The sequence below is a fragment of the Pollachius pollachius genome, assembly GCF_949987615.1.
Source record: "Pollachius pollachius genome assembly, contig: scaffold_84, whole genome shotgun sequence".
NCBI lineage: Eukaryota > Metazoa > Chordata > Actinopteri > Gadiformes > Gadidae > Pollachius > Pollachius pollachius.
Genome location: NW_027641413.1, coordinates 69,069 through 90,979, shown reverse-complemented (window position 1 = coordinate 90,979; position 21,911 = coordinate 69,069). Strand labels below are relative to the sequence as shown.

The 21,911-nt window shown below is 48.3% G+C and overlaps 1 protein-coding gene across 1 annotated transcript; it reads right to left on the bottom strand.

The window, feature by feature from the left end:
* Positions 1-44: 44 nt before the first annotated feature.
* LOC307091608 (uncharacterized protein) lies at positions 45-16,447 on the bottom strand. Its single transcript, XM_079759245.1, has 18 exons — positions 16,240-16,447; positions 15,669-15,721; positions 15,179-15,273; positions 14,487-14,593; positions 14,073-14,174; positions 13,021-13,956; positions 8,055-8,861; positions 5,881-6,453; positions 5,221-5,409; positions 5,054-5,140; positions 4,775-4,948; positions 4,543-4,642; positions 4,157-4,317; positions 3,907-4,057; positions 1,615-1,940; positions 1,032-1,509; positions 829-922; positions 45-707 (listed from the first exon to the last, which is right to left on the bottom strand). The coding sequence occupies exons 1-17, from the start codon at positions 16,348-16,350 to the stop codon at positions 876-878; spliced, it is 4,497 nt and encodes a 1,498-aa protein (XP_079615371.1). The 5' UTR covers positions 16,351-16,447; the 3' UTR covers positions 45-707; positions 829-875.
* Between the last annotated feature and the right edge of the window lie 5,464 nt (positions 16,448-21,911).

Genomic DNA, 21,911 nt, shown 5'->3' with positions numbered 1-21,911 from the left:
ATTTTTTATTTTCAATACATGGATTGACATTGTTATGGGTAAATTGGATAACTGCTAATCTTTAATATTAAAACGAATGTATTAAAACATGCATTCCAAGCATCCAGACTACAATGCAGAACGACTTAATGACATCGTTTACAGGAAGTGCGTCATTATTGCGCATCTAGGACCCCCGAACCGATCTGGCAGCCGAACACATTTGGTACTCAAAGCGCCACTCCCTATACGCAGAGTACGCAGGCACCGTAAGGCACCAAGTACTCAATTTCGGCAAATTAGGTGTTTTTACCTAATATATAAAAAGAGGTTCCCCCCCCCGCTCGCGTAGGGCACTGAAACGGCCAGCACCAGCCCTGATAAATGGTATCTGTTTACAAATCAAACATAACATGGTATATATGATTTTTTTTTTTACCCAATCGCCAACTATTGATCATCTCGACCACTTGATGAGGGTTTCTATGTAGGGGCACCACATCATACAACACGTTTATAACTCATCTTATGGCGCATACAGACCTGCATACAGCACATGTAAGGGTCATATGTACAAAAACACAAAAAACTGAAACATAAAAAAGGTATTAAAAAAGAGTAGAAAAATACAATGTATTCTTGTTACAGTATTTGACACTGCCCATGATTTCCAGATGTCTTGACCTGTCCTTAAAAAGAAAGTCTTCATGTACTTCATGGCTTGTTTTCTGTGGATAAAAGGAGAAAAGCAATAATACAAGATAATTCATAATAGATTTTGCTTAGATTTATAACCCTTTTTACACCATATATTGCTCCTTCAATCAGTACTATAACCCAACTGAATACCTTTTAGACTTTGTGGGAGGTAGCAGGCACTGGGTTGGCGTCAGGTCCTAAACGGAGATGGCTGCTTTATCTTTGGCCTTTTTCTTTTTGCGCTCTGTTAAAAAACACAAATACTGATGTTACTGATGTTACTGATGTTACGTTCCACTTTTTTTTTTAACAAAAGCAACTGTGCTTATTGTGAGAAATGTGCTCCTTCTCACTGGGTTTGGGCTGGGACAGAACGGGGGGTTGCGTTGGCATGGGGTCGAGCAGACCTTGGATCTCTGCTGCGAAGTGCACCTCAGCCACATGGTTATTTTTTCTCTTGCCCTCCTGACTCGTCTTCAGGCCTCCAGCAGAGTCTTTCTTGCTCTTCACAGCAGGTGTCCCGTCCTCGGCCCCGCCTGCCTTCTTATCGGCCGCCTTGCTCGCTTTCCCTGCCGCCGTCCCGTCCCCAGAGTCGCTCTTCCTCCTCCTCCTCCTCTCCGGTTCCTCCTTCCCGTCCCCAGAGTCGCTCTTCTTCCTCCTCCTCCTCTCCGGTTCCTCCTTCCCGTCCCCAGAGTCGCTCTTCTTCTTCCTCCTCCTCTCCGGTTCCTCCTTCCCGTCCCCAGAGTCGCTCTTCTTCCTCCTCCTCCTCTCCGGTTCCTCCTTCCCGTCCCCAGAGTCGCTCTTCTTCCTCCTCCTCCTCTCCGGTTCCTCCTTCCCGTCCCCAGAGTCGCTCTTCTTCCTCCTCCTCCTCTCCGGTTCCTCCTTCCTGTCCCCAGAGTCGCTCTTCTTCTTCTTCTTCTTCTTCGGTTCCTCTGCCGCCGTCCCATCCCCAGAGTCGCTCTTCTTCCTCCTCCTCCTCTCCGGTTCCTCCGCCTGGACGCCGTCCATCGCGGTGTCTGCTCCCTTCCTCTTCGCCCCGGCGGGCGTGGCTGCGGGTACGAAAGAGAGGAAGGTCTGTTGGGCCGCGGGGAACGTCTTTTTAGCCCGGGGCGCGCGCGGTTTCCGCGGCAGGGCTTTGGTCTTCACCGCCTGGCCGCTGGGGTCAGCCGGAGCAGGGCCGGCCCGGGGCTTCCGGACGCGCGGCTTCTTGGCCGGGGTCGCATCCAGAGCGGCCATGGTCTGCATCTTGGCTTCGTCTTCCACTGTGCAGACGAAGGGTTAGGGTTAGGGTTAGGGTTAGGGTTAGGGTTAGGGTGGTTCAAAACGCTGCCGACCAGGTCAGCAACAGTTATACCACCCCACAGAGGCGTTACCAATAACCAGGTTAGGGTTAGTTAGACGTTACCAATAACCAGGTTAGGGTCAGGGTTAGTAAGACGTTACCAATAACCAGGTTAGGGTCAGGGTTAGTAAGACGTTACCAATAACCAGGTTAGGGTTAGTAAGACGTTACCAATAACCAGGTCAGGGTCAGGGTTAGTAAGACGTTACCAATAACCAGGTTAGGGTTAGTAAGACGTTACCAATAACCAGGTCAGCATCAGACAGTAATACCAACCCACAGAAACGTTACCAATAACCAGGTTAGGGTTAGTTAGACGTTACCAATAACCAGGTTAGGGTCAGGGTTAGTAAGACGTTACCAATAACCAGGTTAGGGTTAGTAAGACGTTACCAATAACCAGGTCAGCATCAGACAGTTATACCACCCCACAGAGGCGTTACCAATAACCAGGTTAGGGTTAGTAAGACGTTACCAATAACCAGGTCAGCATCAGACAGTTATACCACCACAGAGACGTTACCAATAACCAGGTTAGGGTTAGTAAGACGTTACCAATAACCAGGTCAGCATCAGACAGTTATACCACCCCACAGAGGCGTTACCAATAACCAGGTTAGGGTTAGTAAGACGTTACCAATAACCAGGTCAGCATCACACAGTTATACCACCCCATAGACGTTACCAATAACCAGGGTTAGGGTTAGTAAGACGTTACCAATAACCAGGTCAGCATCAGACAGTAATACCAACCCACAGAAACGTTACCAATAACCAGGTTAGGGTTAGTTAGACGTTACCAATAACCAGGGTTAGCTAGACATTACCAATAACCAGGGTTAGCTAGACATTACCAATAACCAGGTTAGGGTTAGTTAGACGTTACCAATAACCAGGGTTAGGGTTAGTTAGACGTTACCAATAACCAAGGTTAGGGTTAGTTAGACGTTACCAATAACCAAGGTTAGGGTTAGTTAGACGTTACCAATAACCAGGTTAGGGTTAGTTAGACGTTACCAATAACCAGGTTAGGGTTAGTTAGACGTTACCAATAACCAAGGTTAAGGTTAGTTAGACGTTACCAATAACCAGGTTAGGGTTAGTTAGACGTTACCAATAACCAGGATAGGGTTAGGTAGACGTTACCAATAAACAGGGTTAGGGTTAGTTAGACGTTACCAATAACCAGGGTTAGGGTTAGTTAGACGTTACCAATAACCAGGGTTAGGGTTAGTTAGACGTTACCAATAACCAGGGTTAGGGTTAGTTAGACGTTACCAATAACCAGGGTTAGGGTTAGTTAGACGTTACCAATAACCAGGTTAGGGTTAGTTAGACATTACCAATAACCAGGTTAGGGTTAGTTAGACGTTACCAATAACCAGGGATAGGGTTAGTTAGACGTTACCAATAACCAGGGTTAGGGTTAGTTAGACGTTACCAATAACCTGGGTTAGGGTTAGTTAGACGTTACCAATAACCAGGGTCAAGGTTAGTTAGACATTACCAATAACCAGGGTCAGGGTTAGTTAGACGTTACCAATAACCAGGGTTAGGGTTAGTTAGACGTTACCAATAACCAGGTTAGGGTTAGTTAGACGTTACCAATAACCAGGTTAGGGTCAGGGTTAGTTAGACGTTACCAATAACCAGGGTCAGGGTTAGTTAGACATTACCAATAACTAGGGTTAGGGTTAGTTAGGAATTACCAATAACCAGGGTTAGGGTTGTTAGACGTTACCAATAACCAGGTTGGAACAGAAACGCTTGTGCCACTTTTTTCTGATGTGAATTAGACAAAAAAAATTGAAATTACAACAAACAACAACAAGTAGCCCCACTAGCCTCCCACACACACACACACACTCACACACACACACACACACCTGACAGATTCAAAACCAGCCGCTTCCACTTCTCCACATCGAGACTGCCTTCAGAGTCAGAACTGTTGTTCCAAGCAGGAATCTGCGGGGCACTGGACAAGACGTCCTCTGGCTCTGTGGGCTGAGGATCCCCCAGTTTCCTCTTTGTCGACTGAGGGTACAGAAGACATTGTTTAGCATACTACTGCATCAGCCGTGATACCTCAATGGCCTCTCTTCTACATTAATGGTTGTGTTTGAATTTTCAAACCTTCTTTGTTGGCGGTGTCTTTTTTGGCGTCGGTGTCTTCTTCAGCAACTGTGTCTTTTTCACAGGTGTGGCTTTGCCGATCACAGGTGGAGCTTTGCTTTTCACGGTGGTGGCTTTGTTTTTTGTGGGGGTGGCTTTAACTTTTAAGGTCTTCGCCGTGTCTAGGATGGAGGGAAATTGAAAGCACATTTGGATGTAGGAATCAGATTGAGCAGCCAGGGCAACGAGACCACCTTCTAAGCAAATTGACAATTATTCTCAAAGACCAAATCAGTCCACCTTATTTCACAGGACTGCAACAGGTCCTCTAAGGGCCGGGCCATTAATCCAATTTTGATCGCGATTTCAGCGTCAAACGATCATAGACGTCCTTGTAGGCTACATACCTGCCACTGGGCCTGCGGCTTGGAGGACGGCACTTTGGAGGCTAGCTTTGGGCTTACAGCCAGGAGAGGCAGCTGTGGAGCCAGGAATCGCTCTGGACCTCTGTTGAATCAATTTAAACTTGTAAATCAATGATCTATATACAGTGGCATACAGACAGCTCTGCAGATAGCAAAGACAATCAAAGGTTTAATAGGATAACGGGACTAACGAAGCATGGTCCCTAACGCCAACCTTTACTGGAGTCTTCTTCCCAGCCTCCGAGTTGGTGCTCAGAGCTCCGTCTTTCTTGGCCCGCTTGGGCTTCGGGACGGCCTTGGCCTTCGGTGCGGCGGTTGAAGTTGCGGGTGCTTTGGTTGCCTTGGGTTTAGACTTTGCTTTGGATGGGGGCTTGGAAGTGGGCGCCGCCTAAGAAGACAAACGTCATCAGTGTGGGCAGCAACATCACTTCTCCATGAGCTGTAAAGCCCTACTAAAGGATCAGTGTATCCACCGTCAGTGTGTGGGACTCACTGTGGCGGGGGTCTTGGGGGTCCGCGGGCCTGCTCTGGGGGTGGGTTTCCCTTTCGACTGGAGTAACTTCAGCATGGCTCCTAGTGCCTGTTGAACGGTTTCAGAAGCAGGTGTCAAACGGACGTCAAATACAAAACGTAAGATACGTGGTGGACGGACCAGGCTACCTGGGCGTTGTCCTCCTCGCTGTCGGACACCGTATCGCTGGACTCTGCGGCCGCTCCTCCTGTGCTGATGGTCTCCGGCGTGCGGTGGACCACGGCGTCGTCGCTGGAGCTATCCGAGGCCTCGGGCCGGGCGGGCAGGGGCCCAGCGCGCGGGCGTGGAGCCTGGCCCGGGGGCTGTGGTAGGGGAACCTATGGGAACCAGCGACCGGGTTAAGAGATCAGATGGAGCCATGAGTCAAGAAAATGTCTACAAAATATAAAGGGATGAAAATATTTTAAAAATATATATAATATATAATGTTCACGCAAGGCTCGCGATTATCTTTAATGACAATAAAGGTAAATTTAATCTTGGCGGGACAAGTAATACAATTAATAACAATTCATATTTTTCTTAATTTTTCTGGTTCATTGAAGTTATTTAAAATGGTTTTTTTCTGGTGCTAGAGCTTTGAATGCCTCTGCATATATTCTCATTGCAAGTAAATGCCAGGATTTTGTTTTTACATTTTCCAAAAGATATTCGTAATATTGTAATGCAATATAAAAAAACGCTTCTTTAAAGAATCGTAATACGTATCGACCTCGTAATGCAAGCACCCTGGAACTGAAAAACACGAGCTGATTCCAGGGCCTAACAGAACCTCTCAACATGCCTACCGTATAACACACCTCCCCACCGCCAGGCCTCCTGTTCGCCCCCGCTGGAGTCTTATCGGGAGTGGTCCGGCCGAAGAAATCCCAGATGGTTGTCATGGGGACGCTGGGGGTCCGTCCCCCGCCCTCCCCTCCCTCGCTGGACCCAGGGCCGGGCGCTGCAGAGGGGTGGGGGCCCAGAGGGGCGGGGCCCGGGGCCACAGGAGGGGGGGTCTTGGAGGGTGTAGAGGCCCCTCTAAGGGGCGTCTTAGGGGTGGTGGGAGGGGCCTCATCGTCAGTCCCCGAGGACTCCGTCTCACTGGAGCTCTCCGCGGCCTGGGCCGGTCTGGCGGCAGCGGCCAGCGGGGTGGACGGCGTGGCGGGCGTTTCTTTGGCAGCCTTGAAGTAATCCAAGATCTGCGTCTGTCTGCCGAATCCGTCCTCACTGTCCTCACTGGACTCAGGGCTGGAAGCGGCCGGGCGTTTAGCGGCGGGGCCGGGGGCTGCAGGCGTGGTGGTCTGGGCGTGTGTCGAGGAGTCTGTAGGTGCTGTCTTCACAGGCTTTGGGGTGCCGACGGCCGACGCCTTGACAGCCGGCTGTGAACCAGGTTGGGACCAAGCAGAACGAATACACATTAGAATGAATACATGTACTGCTACATTTAAAGTGAATGACAACAATCCCGGCTTTTTTGACAGGAGTCATGTTACGATGTCGCTCTCAAAGACCTCAGTCTTCAACCCGGTCCACTTGACACTCGGTAGGTGCATGACAGTGGTAGGCCTACCGTAAAACTCAATAGCCCAGGCTTCTATTTGTTTCAATCACTGAACTTTCGAAAACTCTTGCTCAGCAAAGATGGGAAATACTATAACATTTATTATTTAAACCAGTATGAAAATTTGTACCGTACGTAGGCCTATACACATTACCAGGCTATTGAATAACGCCCACACACACACACACACACACACACACACGGTGGCGGAGTGGTAATCGGGAGAGTCGGGAGAATTCCCGGTGGGCCATTAACGTTTCGGGGCCGCCGGGCTGATTACTGCGGGATAACAATATTGCGTTTATAAAAGTTCCTTGCAGCGCCGTCCGGCAGCCTGAGCTGTGCCACCACAACCTCTCACTCATTCTACACACGCAACACATACAATCTGTCAACGTCGCAACCAAGTCGATTTTGTCTAGAGCGGAGTAACTGAGCGGCCCCTCCTGCAGTGGTACAGCCCAGGTCGGCCTGGAACTGCGATTGGTCAGAAAGACGTAACAGCTAATGACAACATTGAAGGCTCGAACAGAGTGACACACAAACACACACACAATTTTAAGGAGTTTTTCACCCGCTCCGTATCCTTGCTTGCCCCAACAAGTTTGTGCGGCGTGCTTGTTGTTTTGTTTCCGGTGTAGCTAGATCCGGTATGGTGTTGTAGTTTTTCAGCAGGTGAAAAAACTAAAACTTTTGCCAAGCCTAAAAAGCGTTAATTGCGCGATATAAAAATTAACGCCGTTAAAATTGGTTTGCGTTACCGCCGTAAATAACGCGTTAAACTTACACCACTAGTTTTTTCATGTATCGTCATTGGCCGATTATTATTGTTTTTCGCCGTTTTTATTTTTTTATTTTGGCCTGGCATGATTTACAGACAGTTCAATAAATTGAGACTTGTAACATTTGTTATCTTCATTGGGTCATTTTCATGATGTAAATTGAGGGAGCAAAAGCAGTATCAGCTTAGCCTGGGAATCCAGACCCCCTTCCAGAAAGCTGCAGGGTCTGGCAACGGGTAATGAAAATGGCCCAACCCGAGGGGCCGCACCAAGCATGCATTTGAAAATATCAAAAGAATACAAGGGGTGACGTATCCAGACCAGCGGAGCTAACCAATAGATAAGACTCTTGCCGTATCCGGTCGGTAAAACAGCAACGCTTTTGGCCCGCCTATATCAGATACACCGATGTGTTCTGGGCCAGGGGAATCGGGGAGAAAGCATATTTCTCGTTTCCAAAGTGACTCGCGGAGCAAATTCTGCTCTCGCGAGAACTCAGGATTTCCAGGGTAGTATCGGCTCCAAATATTGGCTCAAGAAAATCGGTATCGGCTAATCGGTCATCGACTAAGGCTGAGGACCGATAACGGCCCGAAAAAAATCCATATCGGCCGATCCCTAATCGAGATCGACTCACCGCTGGGGCCTCCTGGTCGCTCTCTGAAGTCGTGTCGCTGCTGACGCTGTCCGGCCTCCTGCGGGCGGCCGCCGGGGCCGCAGACACTGACCCCGGCCCCCCAGGGGCGGGGGCCTGGGAGGGTGTGGAGGCCGCTCTAAGGGGCGTCTTCACAGGGGCGGTGGGAGGGGCCTCGTCCTCGCTGTCCGAGGACCCCGTCTCACTGGAGCTCTCTGCGGCCTGGGCCACCGGGGTCTTCTTGGCTGAAGAAGCGGCTCCGACCGCTTTAGTCTTGGGCGCAGCAGTGACCCGAGCGGCCGGGGTGGTCGGGGTGGTCGGGGTGGTGGTCGGGGTGGTGGTGGTGGTCGGGGTGGTCGGGGTGGCGGCCCCATCATCACTTTCCTCACTGGACTCAGTGGTGGTCCCAGCAGAGGGCGTGGCCCTATTGGGGCCCGGGGCCGCAGGAGGGGGGGTCTTGGAGGGCGTAGAGGCCCCTCTAAGGGGCGTCTTAGGGGTGGTGGGAGGGGCCTCATCGTCAGTCCCCGAGGACTCCGTCTCACTGGAGCTCTCCGCGGCCTGGGCCGGTCTGGCGGCAGCGGCCAGCGGGGTGGCGGGCGTTTCTTTGGCAGCCTTGAAGTAATCCAAGATCTGCGTCTGTCTGCCGAATCCGTCCTCACTGTCCTCACTGGACTCAGGGCTGGAAGCGGCCGGGCGTTTAGCGGCGGGGCCGGGGGCTGCAGGCGTGGTGGTCTGGGCGTGTGTCGAGGAGTCTGTAGGTGCTGTCTTCACAGGCTTTGGGGTGCCGACGGCCGACGCCTTGACAGCCGGCTGTGAACCAGGTTGGGACCAAGCAGAACGAATACACATTAGAATGAATACATGTACTGCTACATTTAAAGTGAATGACAACAATCCCGGCTTTTTTGACAGGAGTCATGTTACGATGTCGCTCTCAAAGACCTCAGTTACGTTCTCTTTGGCGACCCCCTTTCTCCCAGAGATACAACCTAGGGGTCGACCAATATGGACTTTTTAGGGCCGATACCGATACCGATTTTTTTTCATCAGCCTTAGCCGATGGCAAATACGCCGATTAGGGCAGCAACTAACGATTATTTTAATAATCAATTAATTGGTCGATTATTTTTTTAATTCATCAGATAAAAAAAGAAACATTTGTAATTGCCGCATCTTTATTCAAAAACTGAACATTACTTCAAATTCACAGTGCAGACTGTGAAGTGTAAAAACACCAGGTTATTGCTCCAACGTCCCGGAGCAACTATTAAAGTAATGATATTGAATGATAAAAAAATAAAAAACATACAATGTATGATAAATATTTATATATACAGTATATAAGGGATGTCCATGGTTAACCTATAAGATCTTTAACCAGTAAATACTAACGGTTAAAAGACAAATGAAATCATCTTAATTTCTCTCAGATGACAGGAGATCGTTAATTTTTATTGATATTGATAGCATTTTCGAGGCTCCTTAACGATCCAAGTCTTTATTGATACCACTATTGATACTTTTCTATTATTTTGTTGAAATAGAACTTGTATTATTGCTTTAATTGCTGATAAGATGATCATAGCTCAAGATAGGACGTTAAACAGGACATAATTCCATCTTTACTATCTATTTTATATTCAGTCCCTCCAGAAAAACGCGATTATGCGATTGCATAATTCAACGCATAATCAGCCAAAGTCTGCATATTCATGCGGGGGTCACATTTTTTCAAATATGCCGCACTTTCACCGCATAAATTGCCGATTTCCGCGCAAAATATGCGGGGCTTGCATGATTTCATAATCCCCGCATTTTCGTTGCAAAACAGTCACATATATCTTAGCAGAAGGTGGAAAAATGTTGTGTTTACTTCACACAACAGCAGCCATTTCCCCCTGCTGCCATGGGAACGTTATGAAGTGACGTAATTACGCGATGTGAACGTCATTGAAAAGCTGCATTTTCCGCAAGTTCCCGCATTTTTTCGCAAGTTCCCGCAATTTTTGCAAGTTCCCGCAATATCCTCGCATAAAATTGCATAAATCATCGCATTTTTTAAGAAAACATGCCGCATAATCAATGATTTTTGGCCGCAACAATCACAAAAAAACGCCGCGTTTTTCTGGAGGGACTGTATATTGCTCGGAAAACAAGTTTTCGGCAAAATCTCATTTTTTTTCAATCAATCATATTACCGAGCCGACCTGAATACACCACAATTGACACAGTTTGCCACTTTTTTTAAGCTAACTAGCTCTATATCCTGCCGATTTTAACATGGATTTAAAAACTGGATTACTATTTTTAACTGACGGGACTTTCTACACCGTCCGGTTGTGTGATTACTACCGCTGGTTTGAAAGACTGTTGATGCACGCGGTGCTGGCTCGAGCCCGTCTGCACTAGTGTTGACTCGTTCGCGAACGAATCAGTTCGAATGAACGAATCGTTAAGACGAACGAACTGAACTGGTTCCTCTCTCTCGTTCACCTCGTTCGTCTCGTTCGCCTCGTTCGTCTCGTTCGTTCTCAGAGTCGACTCCTCCCAGACCCACTAGTCGCTGACTCGCTGACAGTTCGTTCACTCACTGTGTGAGTGGTGAGGAGGGACCGACTGAGAGACGTCACGACTCACGAGAGCCAGCCAATCGTTTGCTGTTCTAGGACTGAGTCTAGGACGCTCTCGTTGAATTTTAGTCAATGAGAGACAGAAATCAACAGGTTTAATGGGGAAAAAACAAATGGGCTTAGTGAGCGAGCTATCTATTATTCACATTGGCCATCTGTTGCACGGACGTATTTAAAGGATGCATTGTACATATTCATAATTCGAAATTCGTCCCAGCCTTTATACCACATTTTTCACAACCTACCAGCTCTCGTTGTGAAGACTACTCACCGCGCAATTCGTTTCAATGGAAATCGCGACAGTATACTTTCAACATAAAGTGTACATATTTATCATTTGAAATTCGTCCCAGCCTTTATACCAGAAACTCTAGAGTCTATAGTGTAGCGACCCTGGGACATTTAAAGAGTTTGTGTGTTATGTGTTGCATTGTATTTCGTTGTCCGTTATGCCAGTTGTTCTCTGTGCATGCATTGGATGTTCTTCTTGTCAATCAGTGTGGGGGGCGAATCATCAGGTCAGCTGGGGGAGGGCCTTGGGAGAACAGGAGGGTGGGGGCTTGCACGTTGAAGGGACCGAGTTGGGGGGTTGCCCGGGTAACCGGCTGTTGTTAGTGTGGCTTTTTGCCGTTGGTTACGGGTTTTCAGTGACCTGGTTTGTCACCGGCGAGGTCATTACAATAGCGTATAACTGCGTTGTCTGATAACAGTTTAATGCATTTTTCACAATTAACCAGCTCTCGTTTTGAAGGCAGTGCTAATTTTGGCAGCTAGATTTAGTCTTTGGCTGCACAGGGTTCTGTTTATGGGAGCCTAAAACACCCGGGACACCCACCATCATTGCTAAATCAAGTCTATTATTTTGCTGATATGTCAAACATCCAATAATCAACTACACCCCCCATCCCGCTGCGTTTGGTTAAAGTTGTAATGTTGACGAATGAGAACGAGGGAGGCGCTGAGTCTGAGCCGTTCATTCCATGATTCTACCGGAAACTCGACTGAACCGGAAACTCGACTGAACGAACGAACGAACTAACGAACGAGGGGCTGAGTCTGACTGACTCAGAGAACCGTGTATGATTCGATTCACCGCTACCGGAAACTCGACTGAACGAACGAACGAACGAACGATTCACGAACGACTCCCCTTGGCGAACTGAATCACGCGAACTGGTTCGCGGAAACGAATCAATAAATCCATCTCTAGTCTGCACACCGTCTGCAGCAGCAGCAGCTGACAGAGTTTACGGTTGGACTAGACGGATACTGAGTTGAAGGAGTTTTTTTAACCCAAAGACAGTGAAGGTACGACACTTTTATATAGGCCTACAGTCCAGTGTTAAGATATGACCAAAATACAAGCTGTGGTCGCTCACACTAAAGCTTGCTGTGGGCGTGCATGAACCAAGAACCAACCTGTCGGCGGCTGGCTGTAAACAGTGCCGCGCCCACGAGTGACGTATTAATCGCGCGACTCAACGAATCGATGACCAAATTCGTTGCCAATGCTTTTAGCTATCGATTTTATCGATTCGTTGTTGCAGCCCTAACGCCGATACCGATTTTCTTGAGCCGATACTACCCTGGACGTCCAGAGTTCTCGCAAGAGCACAATTTAAATTTGCTCAGCGAGTCACTCTTGGAACGAGCAATATACTCACTCCCCGGTTCCCCTGGCCCACAACATTAACCAATCACATCGGTGTATCTGATATAGGCGGGCCAAAAGCGTTGCTGTTTTACCGACCGGATACGGCAAGAGTCTTATCTATTGGTTAGCTCCGCTGGCCTGGATTCGTCACTCCTTGTATTCTTCTGATTGCTCGTAGTGTTAACCAATGCGTGTTATCCAGTGATATTTTCGGGTTGGGCCATTTTCATTACTCGTTGCCAGACCCTGCAGCTTTCTAGTTGTGGGTCTGGATTCCCAGGCTAAGCCGATACTGCTTTTGCTCCCTCAATTTACATCATACAAATGATGATAACTCTCAATTTAAAAAAGGAACATTTATTGAACTGTCTCTAAATCATGCCAGCAAAAAATAAAATGAAATAAAGAAAAATTAGAATAAATAAATTGCCGAAAAAAACAAACAGAAATATGGGCTGATAATAACGGCCGGCCGATATATATCGGTCAATCACCAATACAAACACAGCCCCCCCCCACGCACCCAGTTCCTAACGTGGAAAATACTGCAATTGCAAGATCATTCATCAGTGGGCCCCTGGGCTCACTCAGCATTGTGTCCTCATTCGGGGAACGCAGAGACCTTAAATACATTTATCTACACGCAATCTTGGAGATGGCAGCCATAGCATCGAGATCGACTCACCGCTGGGGCCTCCTGGTCGCTCTCTGAAGTCGTGTCGCTGCTGACGCTGTCCGGCCTCCTGCGGGCGGCCGCCGGGGCCGCAGACACTGACCCCGGCCCCCCAGGGGCGGGGGCCTGGGAGGGTGTGGAGGCCGCTCTAAGGGGCGTCTTCACAGGGGCGGTGGGAGGGGCCTCGTCCTCGCTGTCCGAGGACCCCGTCTCACTGGAGCTCTCTGCGGCCTGGGCCACCGGGGTCTTCTTGGCTGAAGAAGCGGCTCCGACCGCTTTAGTCTTGGGCGCAGCAGTGACCCGAGCGGCCGGGGTGGTCGGGGTGGTCGGGGTGGTCGGGGTGGTGGTGGTGGTCGGGGTGGTGGTGGTGGTCGGGGTGGTCGGGGTGGCGGCCCCATCATCACTTTCCTCACTGGACTCAGTGGTGGTCCCAGCAGAGGGCGTGGCCCTATTGGGGCCCGGGGCCGCAGGAGGGGGGGTCTTGGAGGGCGTAGAGGCCCCTCTAAGGGGCGTCTTAGGGGTGGTGGGAGGGACCTCATCGTCAGTCCCCGAGGACTCCGTCTCACTGGAGCTCTCCGCGGCCTGGGCCGGTCTGGCGGCTGCAGGAGAAGCCTTCCTATTGGCTGACGGCGTGGCCGCCTGTTGGTTCCCAGGCAGCGGTTCCTCGTCGCTGTCTGAAGACGACGCGCTGCTGACGCGGCCTGCCTTCCTGGGGCCTCCAGCGGGGGTCTTTGCTCTTGGTGTGCCTGGAGCAGCCAGGCTGGTCGTGGTGGGGGTGGCCTTCTGCAGCGGATCAGCGGCTCCAGCTTCACTTTCATCACTAGACTCACTGCTGGACGAGGCCGGCGGTTTGGACTTGGAAGGACCAGCAGCTGCCTTCACTGGGGGATGGACAGCCTGGGTCGTGGAGGTCGGTCTCGCTGGCGGCTTTTTTCTCTGTTTCAAACGCTGGAAAAAGAAATCAGTGAGGAATGAATGATAAGATCATCGCTTTCATGAATTGGAAAAGCCATCGTTTTTCATACAGGTCATTAAACTGAGCATGATATTCCAGAACACCTCACCCCTGTAGTTCCCTCTTCGCTCTCTGGCTTGCTGGGAACTGTAGTTTTAACTGCAATCCCACGATTCTTCACCAGAGTTTGATTAGATAATTTTTTCAGTGTCTGTGGGTGAGATTAAAGGTGCAGCAGAAATATTCAGGGATGGCCTAAACAATACTACCTTCTTCTTTCTCATCCGATGTCGATATCATAAACTTGGGAGATCATTTGATTACAACATTCATTATTTTGTAGTCAGTGTTTTTCATTTTTTTCAGTGTCACGTGTTTATAAGTAAAGCAGGTTTCTGCGTTACTATTCTATGAATCATTGTAATTGTAGAATCAAATAGCAAACACAAATAACCAAACAAATTCAGAGTGACTTCTGTTTATGCTTGACTGAGTGTCTGCACTGTGTAGGCTCTAACCTTACCTGTGGAAGTAGGCTTTGGCTGAACAGTTCACTGTCCTCCTCATCATCCTCATCATCCTCCTCATAATCACCAGCTCCAGTTTCCCATCTTGCAGGCTTGACCCCACCTTCAGAAAACGGGTTTTATAACAAATCGTTTGACTACTGAAGTGCAACACTGCAGAATGAACACAGCCCAATATTAAACTGACAGCACATACTGTTAATCATGTCTAAAGCCTGCATGCTGTGTGTGACTGCCCCCCTACCTTTACAGTGGCCCCTACCTTTACAGTGGCCCCTACCTTTACAGTGGCCCCCTACCTTTAGAGAGTGGCCCCTGCCTTTAGAGAGTGGCCCCTACCTTTAGAGAGTGGCCCCTGCCTTTAGAGAGTGGCCCCTACCTTACAGTGGCCCCTACCTTTAGATTGGCCCCTACCTTTAGAGAGTGGCCCCTGCCTTTATAGAGTGGCCCCTGCCTTTAGAGAGTGGCCCCTACCTTTAGAGAGTGGCCCCTACCTTTACAGTGGCCCCTACCTTTAGAGAGTGGCCCCTACCTTTAGAGAGTGGCCCCTACCTTTACAGTGGCCCCTACCTTTAGAGAGTGGCCCCTACCTTTACAGTGGCCCCTACCTTTAGAGAGTGGCCCCTACCTTCAGAGAGTGGCCCCTACCTTCAGAGAGTGGGCCCTACCTTTAGAGAGTGGCCCCTACCTTTAGCGAGGGTCACCCCATCCTCGTCCTCCGACGTCTCGCTGCTGCTCTTCGGGTCCGCTTTCCGCCTCCTCTTCGTCAGCCCATTGGACTTTCTATCAGCCAATGAAACATCAACACGAAGCCTGTGTTACTTCACTGTTCTAAAGGGTTAATGTTAGGGTTAGGTTAGGGTTACCTAACCCTAACCTAACCCTGTTCTAAAGGGTTAATGTTAGGGTTAGGTTAGGGTTACCTAACCCTGTTCTAAAGGGTTAATGTTAGGGTTACCTAACCCTAACCTAACCCTGTTCTAAAGGGTTAATGTTAGGGTTAGGTTAGGGTTACCTAACCCTGTTCTAAAGGGTTAATGTTAGGGTTAGGTTAGGGTTACCTAACCCTGTTCTAAAGGGTTAATGTTAGGGTTAGGTTAGGGTTAGGTAACCCTAACCTAACCCTGTTCTAAAGGGTTAATGTTAGAAACGAAGGGTGGGGGGGTAATCGTACTCACTCCAACCATGAAGTATAAATGTCCATCAAGGACGCAGAGCTGCCCGTTTCCACCTGTAATGCAAAGAAGAACAGCTTAGGTAAGTGTGTGTGTGTGTGTGTGTGTGTGTGTGTGTAGTGAAGGTGTGTGTGTGTGTGTGTGTGTGTGTGGTGAAGTTGTGTGTGTGTGTAGTGAAGGTGTGTGTGTGGTGAAGGTGTGTGTGTGTGCGTGTAGTGAAGGTGTGTGTGTGTGTGTGTGTGTGTGTAGTGAAGGTGTGTGTGTGTGTGTGGTGAAGGGGTGTGTGTAGTGAAGGTGTGTGTGTAGTGATGTGTGTGCGTGTATAGTGAAGGTGTGTGTGTGTGTGTGTGTAGTGAAGGGGAGTGTGTGTGTGTAGTGAAGGGGTGTGTGTGTGTTGAAGTTGTGTGTGTGTGTGCAGTGAAGGTCTGTGTGTGTGTAGGGAAAGTGTGTGTGTGGCTGTGTAGTGAAGGTGTGTGTTTGTAGTGAAGTGGTGTGTGTGTGTGTGTGTGTGTGTGTGTTTAGGGAAGGTGTGTGTGTGTGTGCAGTCCGTCTGGTTGTGTCTATGCGTGCAGACCTGAGGCGCGTGCTTCCTCAGCTCCTCGGCTGCGTCCAGCAACCCGCTCTCCTTTAAATGACGACAGATCAGGAGGATCAAGTGGCCGCGCTTCGACGCGTCCGCGGACATCTTTAAAACAAGACGCGACAATGCGACAGAGCATATAAATACGGAACAAAACTAAAACAAACTCGAAGAAAGTACCCACGCTACACACACACACACTCAACCGACAGCTCACACGCGTGTTTGAGGCGGGTCGGTCCGGCCTTTGAACTACGACTGTTCTTCCGCTTCGGTGCAGAGATGCATCATGGGACGTGTAGTCCTGAACAATGAGCGCGCTATGGACGTTTTTATCATTTTACTTGTGTCTTTTTGTATTGAATCATATAACGATGTGTGAGGTTAAAAGTTTTGTTAAAATTGGATGCGTACACACACCTGAAGATGGAGAAGTCCATGTAAAAGGAAGTGAGTAGTAACCAACATGATGCGGTCACACCGAGTGCACCGAAGACTACAACTATTTTTTATATCTGCTTTGTAAAATGATATCCACAAGAATATTTCACGATCCACAAAAACATAAATATTATTACTTACGTCTTGTAGAAGGATTTTCACATTATCTTTCGGAACATAATTCACGGGGTTGTGTCCATGCGTGCAGCTTGTCTGCACTTTGTGGATGAGCACATAGCATTCACCTGTAGAGGGCGACATGCATGTTGGTGTAGCCTACTGCTGTTGGCCCGTCTTGGTAAGACAAGAGTTTGAGCCCCCATTATGTATGCTTCCTAACGAGTATTTAATTGAATTCCCACGTGTTCGTGTTGCAAGAGGATGATTTCAGCGTTTTCGCCCAAATTTCTTTCCATATAAAAAGACGCGCTCTGCACTGATATATGCCCCTTTTTGCTACTGCAGCAGGGGAAATGCTAATTTCCCTTCTATATATTTTTCAAATTCAAGATACATTCAATTCCATACTATAAATAAGTTTCATTCTTCGTTGTTCTTATGGGTGATTCGTGGGATGGGTTCGAGGGTTAGCAGTAGCCTCGCCACTGAATGGGGTGTGCACATAGCCGGTCGTCCGGGGTCAGAACTGAGACGTGAACTGTGTTTTGAGGCGTTTTCCTCGGGGAGGCTGTTGGGTAAGGGGGGGTAAGTGGGAGTGACCGGGGTGAAAGGGACCTATTCATGGCCGCAGAACCAGGAAAGGAAAGCAGAGCGTATTCCAGTTGGAGTGTCAGCGTATTCCGTGGGGCTCACTAAGGTGTGCACACACACACACACACACACACACACACACACACACACACACACACACACACATACACTTTTGGGTGGCGGCTGGTTTGGTCATTGGGTTGACTCAGCGGCTATTCTCGAGGTGTTGATGGGACGGACCACCAACAGTTTTTAAAAGCAATAAAAATGGTTAGTAAAATTGGAAAGTAAGTAATTCCTCAGGTTCGTTATTTAATTGTATCGTTTTTTTCTAGACTCATCGTAACACATCTTGAAAACGGATTTGAATAGCTCATAAAATGATGCAAAATAATACACTTAAGATGTAGTGTTCAGGTCAGGAGAGTAGGGATGAAACCCAAACACCGAAGACTTAGGTACCCTTTGGCACACTAATCAGTCCACAGTTCACCTGGCTTTGAAGGCCTTTAACAGCCAAACGGCCGTCTGTTTGAACAGGCTGGTCCTGTAAATGGCACTCTGTTTCACAGGAAGTTAATCCACTCTACATTCCACACGTTTAACCACTCCTGCCTTAACTCACCATGCAGAATATTGGAGGCCTTGAGCAGCAGGTCTGTTAAAGCTTATAGCTATAGCTATAAGCTATAGCTATAGCTTATAGGGAACAGTGATGTGTCGCGTTTACGGCGGATATACTTGGGCGACTCTTTGGGTTGATTATAACACATTGTGGTGTAATTCAGTTGAAGCTTGTGATCTTATTCATACTACCAGTTGTCATGAATTAAATGTTTACTCTATTTATATTGCTATCAAGGTGTGTAGAATTTTCTATTTCGCTCATTGTTGAGTTTGTACTTGTCTTTCCCACGTATTCAGTGTGTCAGAATATAATATTAATGAGATAAAGGAAGATACATTTTGTTGTGGCCGACCACTAATGGATACTACTTACAAAATGTCCTGAACCTAGAGCTGACTTCAACCCCAAACACAAATCATATCAAATCACATATTCTATAATCCTGATTTATTTGATAGTCTTGATTGTGTCTGGGCTCTCTTCAGAGATGGATCTCGTCTGCTGCCAGTGAAGCGTTATGTCAGGCCTTCCCGTCCAGGTGCTGTGTGTTAAAAAGGTGCTGCTGCTGCAGCCGGGTGCCAAGTCCAACACGACTCAAGGGCCAAGGCTAGCTGTGGGGCCCCATAAAGCTGGCCCAACTTGTGAGGTCCTTCTTGATGATGATCTAGTGAGTACACTGAAGAGCTGTTGTATAGAGAGAGAGAGAGAGAGAGAGAGAGAGGGAGAGAGAGAGAGAGGGAGGGAGAGAGAGAAAGAGAGAGAGAGAGAAAGAGAGAGAGAGAGAGACAGAGAGAGAGAGAGAGGGAGAGAGAGAGAGAGGGAGAGAAGGAGAGAGAGTGAGAGAGAGAGAGAGGGAGAGAGAGAGAGGGAGAGAGAGAGAGAGACAGAGAGAGAGAGGAGAGAGAGAGAGAGGGAGAGAGAGAGAGAGGGAGGGAGAGAGGGAGATAGATATATATATCGCCCAACTGCTTTAAAATGAGTGCAGGACTAGAATGGAGGATTAAAGCCTCCAAACCGTCTCTCTCAGAGCAGTAAATTGGGGAAGAAGGTGTGGTGAGGATTGGGTGGGGGTTAGGTTGAGGATTGGGTGGGGTGAGGATTGGGTGGGGGTTAGGGTTAGGGTTAGGGGTCGTATTCAATAACAGCACCTCCTGGTTAGTCAAAGCCAACATCTGTTAGGAATAACACAGTGACACTACCCCCACCACCACCACCTCCACCACGAGCAACACCACCACCACCACCACCACCAGCAACACCACCACCACCTCCACCACCACCACCTCCACCACTACCACCACCACCACTACCACCACCACCAGCACCACCACCCCTTCAGTACCACACACAATACACACACACATGCCCATTGACACGCACAAACTGACAAACCACACACACTTCTACACCACCCCAGACTACCTTTTCGCCACATGTCTGCTCTTAATGTCAGCTCTAGATGAGTAAAGTCCCCTACCTGGGAGTCAGGTGAGTGGAGACAGACTGATCCGTCCCCTACCTGGGAGTCAGGTGAGTGGAGACAGACTGATCCGTCCCCTACCTGCTAGTCAGGTGAGTGGAGACAGACTGATCCGTCCCCTACCTGGGAGTCAGGTGAGTGGCTCTAGATGAGTAATGTCCCCTTCCTGGGAGTCAGGTGAGTGGAGACAGACTGATCCGTCCCCTACCTGGGAGTCAGGTGAGTGGAGACAGACTGATCCTCTTCTTCATCATCTTGAATCATCAGATTCAAGATGATGGTACTGGCATACAAGGCAGTCGATGGAACTGCCCCTGCCTACCTCCAAGCATTAGTAAAGCCACACACCCCAGCTCGATCCCTCCGCTCAACTACGTCAGCTGGACGTCTGGTACCGCCATCGCTAAGAGCAAGCAAAGGTCGATCAGCAAAGTCACAACTTTTCTCTGTTTTGGGACCTCAGTGGTGGAACGAGCTCCCTACCGATGTCAGGATCGCAGAGTCGCTCACCAGCTTCCGCAAAAGACTCAAAACTCACCTGTTCAGAGTTCATCTTGACTCTGCATAGAAACCAATGCACAGCCACCATTGAATGTTTTACGTCCTGGCACTTGCACATTGCACTTATTCAAGGTACTTAATTGTGTAGCATCTACAATAGCTGCTATCGTTGCTTTACACTGGGTTAGCCTAGCGATTGTAATACTTGCACTTGGTTCTATGAACATCTTTACTGTACCGACAGCGATATATTGTTTCACTTCTTATGACAAATGTACTTATTGTAACAAATGCACTTATTGTAAGTCGCTTTGGATAAAAGCGTCTCCTAAATGCCCTAAATGTAAATGTAAATGATCCGTCCCCTACCTGGGAGTCAGGTGAGTGGAGACAGACTGATCCGTCCCCTACCTGGGAGTCAGGTGAGTGGAGACAGACTGATCCGTCCCCTACCTGGGAGTCAGGTGAGTGGAGACAGACTGATCTTACCTGTGGCTGGACGTAAGGGTTTGCAATGCAATCAAATTTGTTTTTGACAATCTGTTGTGTGATGAAGACAAGGGTGAAAAGATAGATCTTAAACATATTATGTTTACATTTATTAATTCAACAATCTATTTACTGCCAAAAATGAAGTCAATTGTTTATTTATGGTTAGTAATTTCTCAAACCCAGGCCAATATATATATTTTGGTTCTGATATCCCCTTCAGGGGAATGGTCGGTGTGTACGTGGTGGAATTCAAATAAACTCCACAGATCCACAGAACACCATCCATTGAGTTGAGTTTTTTCTGGGTCCCTGTGGCCTGGCAGAACATTTCTAACGTTTCATATTTGTTGTTTACGGATCATTTTGAAATTCAGCATCTCCATATATAATATGGGGGCAGAAGATGTTATAATTGTGTAAACATTGTAGGGCCACTGCAAGGTCTATCTATGCTCTATTTGTTTACTTTAATTTGAATCAAATTGGTTGCTGGTTTTTGGGTCATATAAATGTTCAACCAGATGCCTTCTGCCTGCAAATGAACAGATTTTGGTTATATCTGGTATCACTGTTTTACGTGTGTGTGTGTGTGTGTGTGTGGATGTGTGTATGTGCGTGTGTGTCAGTGTGTGTGCTTGCCAGCATGCTTTATTGTCCGCTTGGTAAGAGGGTAAATATAGTCACAAACAGCAAAGTATTTGATTTAACTCCACTTAATCCATGTGGCTCTTGTGGCGATGGCGACGTGGGTTCTGTAAACTCTGCATTCCACTGGCACAACCAGCCCCTCCCAAAGACCCCCCCCCCCCTTTGGACCTGTAATGTTGAGATTGTGCAATAGTAGTTGTATTGATAATTATGGTAAAATAGGCTCTCTGGATGCAATTCTCAGCAATGGTTCTCCCTCTAGGAAAATGGTGTAAATGATTGTTGACCTCAGGAGCTCCACACGCCGCTAGGCTCTGGGCGGGTCCCAGTACTGCTGACCCCAGGGCAAACGGCCCGCTTGAACTGTCAACTAAACCAATAATAAACTGTTAGGGCCACAACGTTACGCCCATTAGTGGGCGCTGGCACTTCCTGTGGCTGTCCGGCGACCTCTATGATGACACAGTTGTATTGAAGCCATAATCTCTGCCAGAGGTGGTGGTGGTGGTGGTGGTGGAGGTGGTGGTGGTGGTGGTTGTGTCTATGTAATTATAGCCTCTGTTGCCCAACTGACCGTTACCGCGGTAACGGTCCCTATGCGGTCCTAACCGCTGTTCCACGTTCAGAATGAGGATGTCATCTTGACTTAGAATATCCAGATCCACGTAGAGCTTGTGCATGGCTTGTCCCATCCCAATGACCGTTGTTGAGGAATCTTATTTATTATCTTAATAGTAAAAAATAATTCATTGTTTACTAATTCAT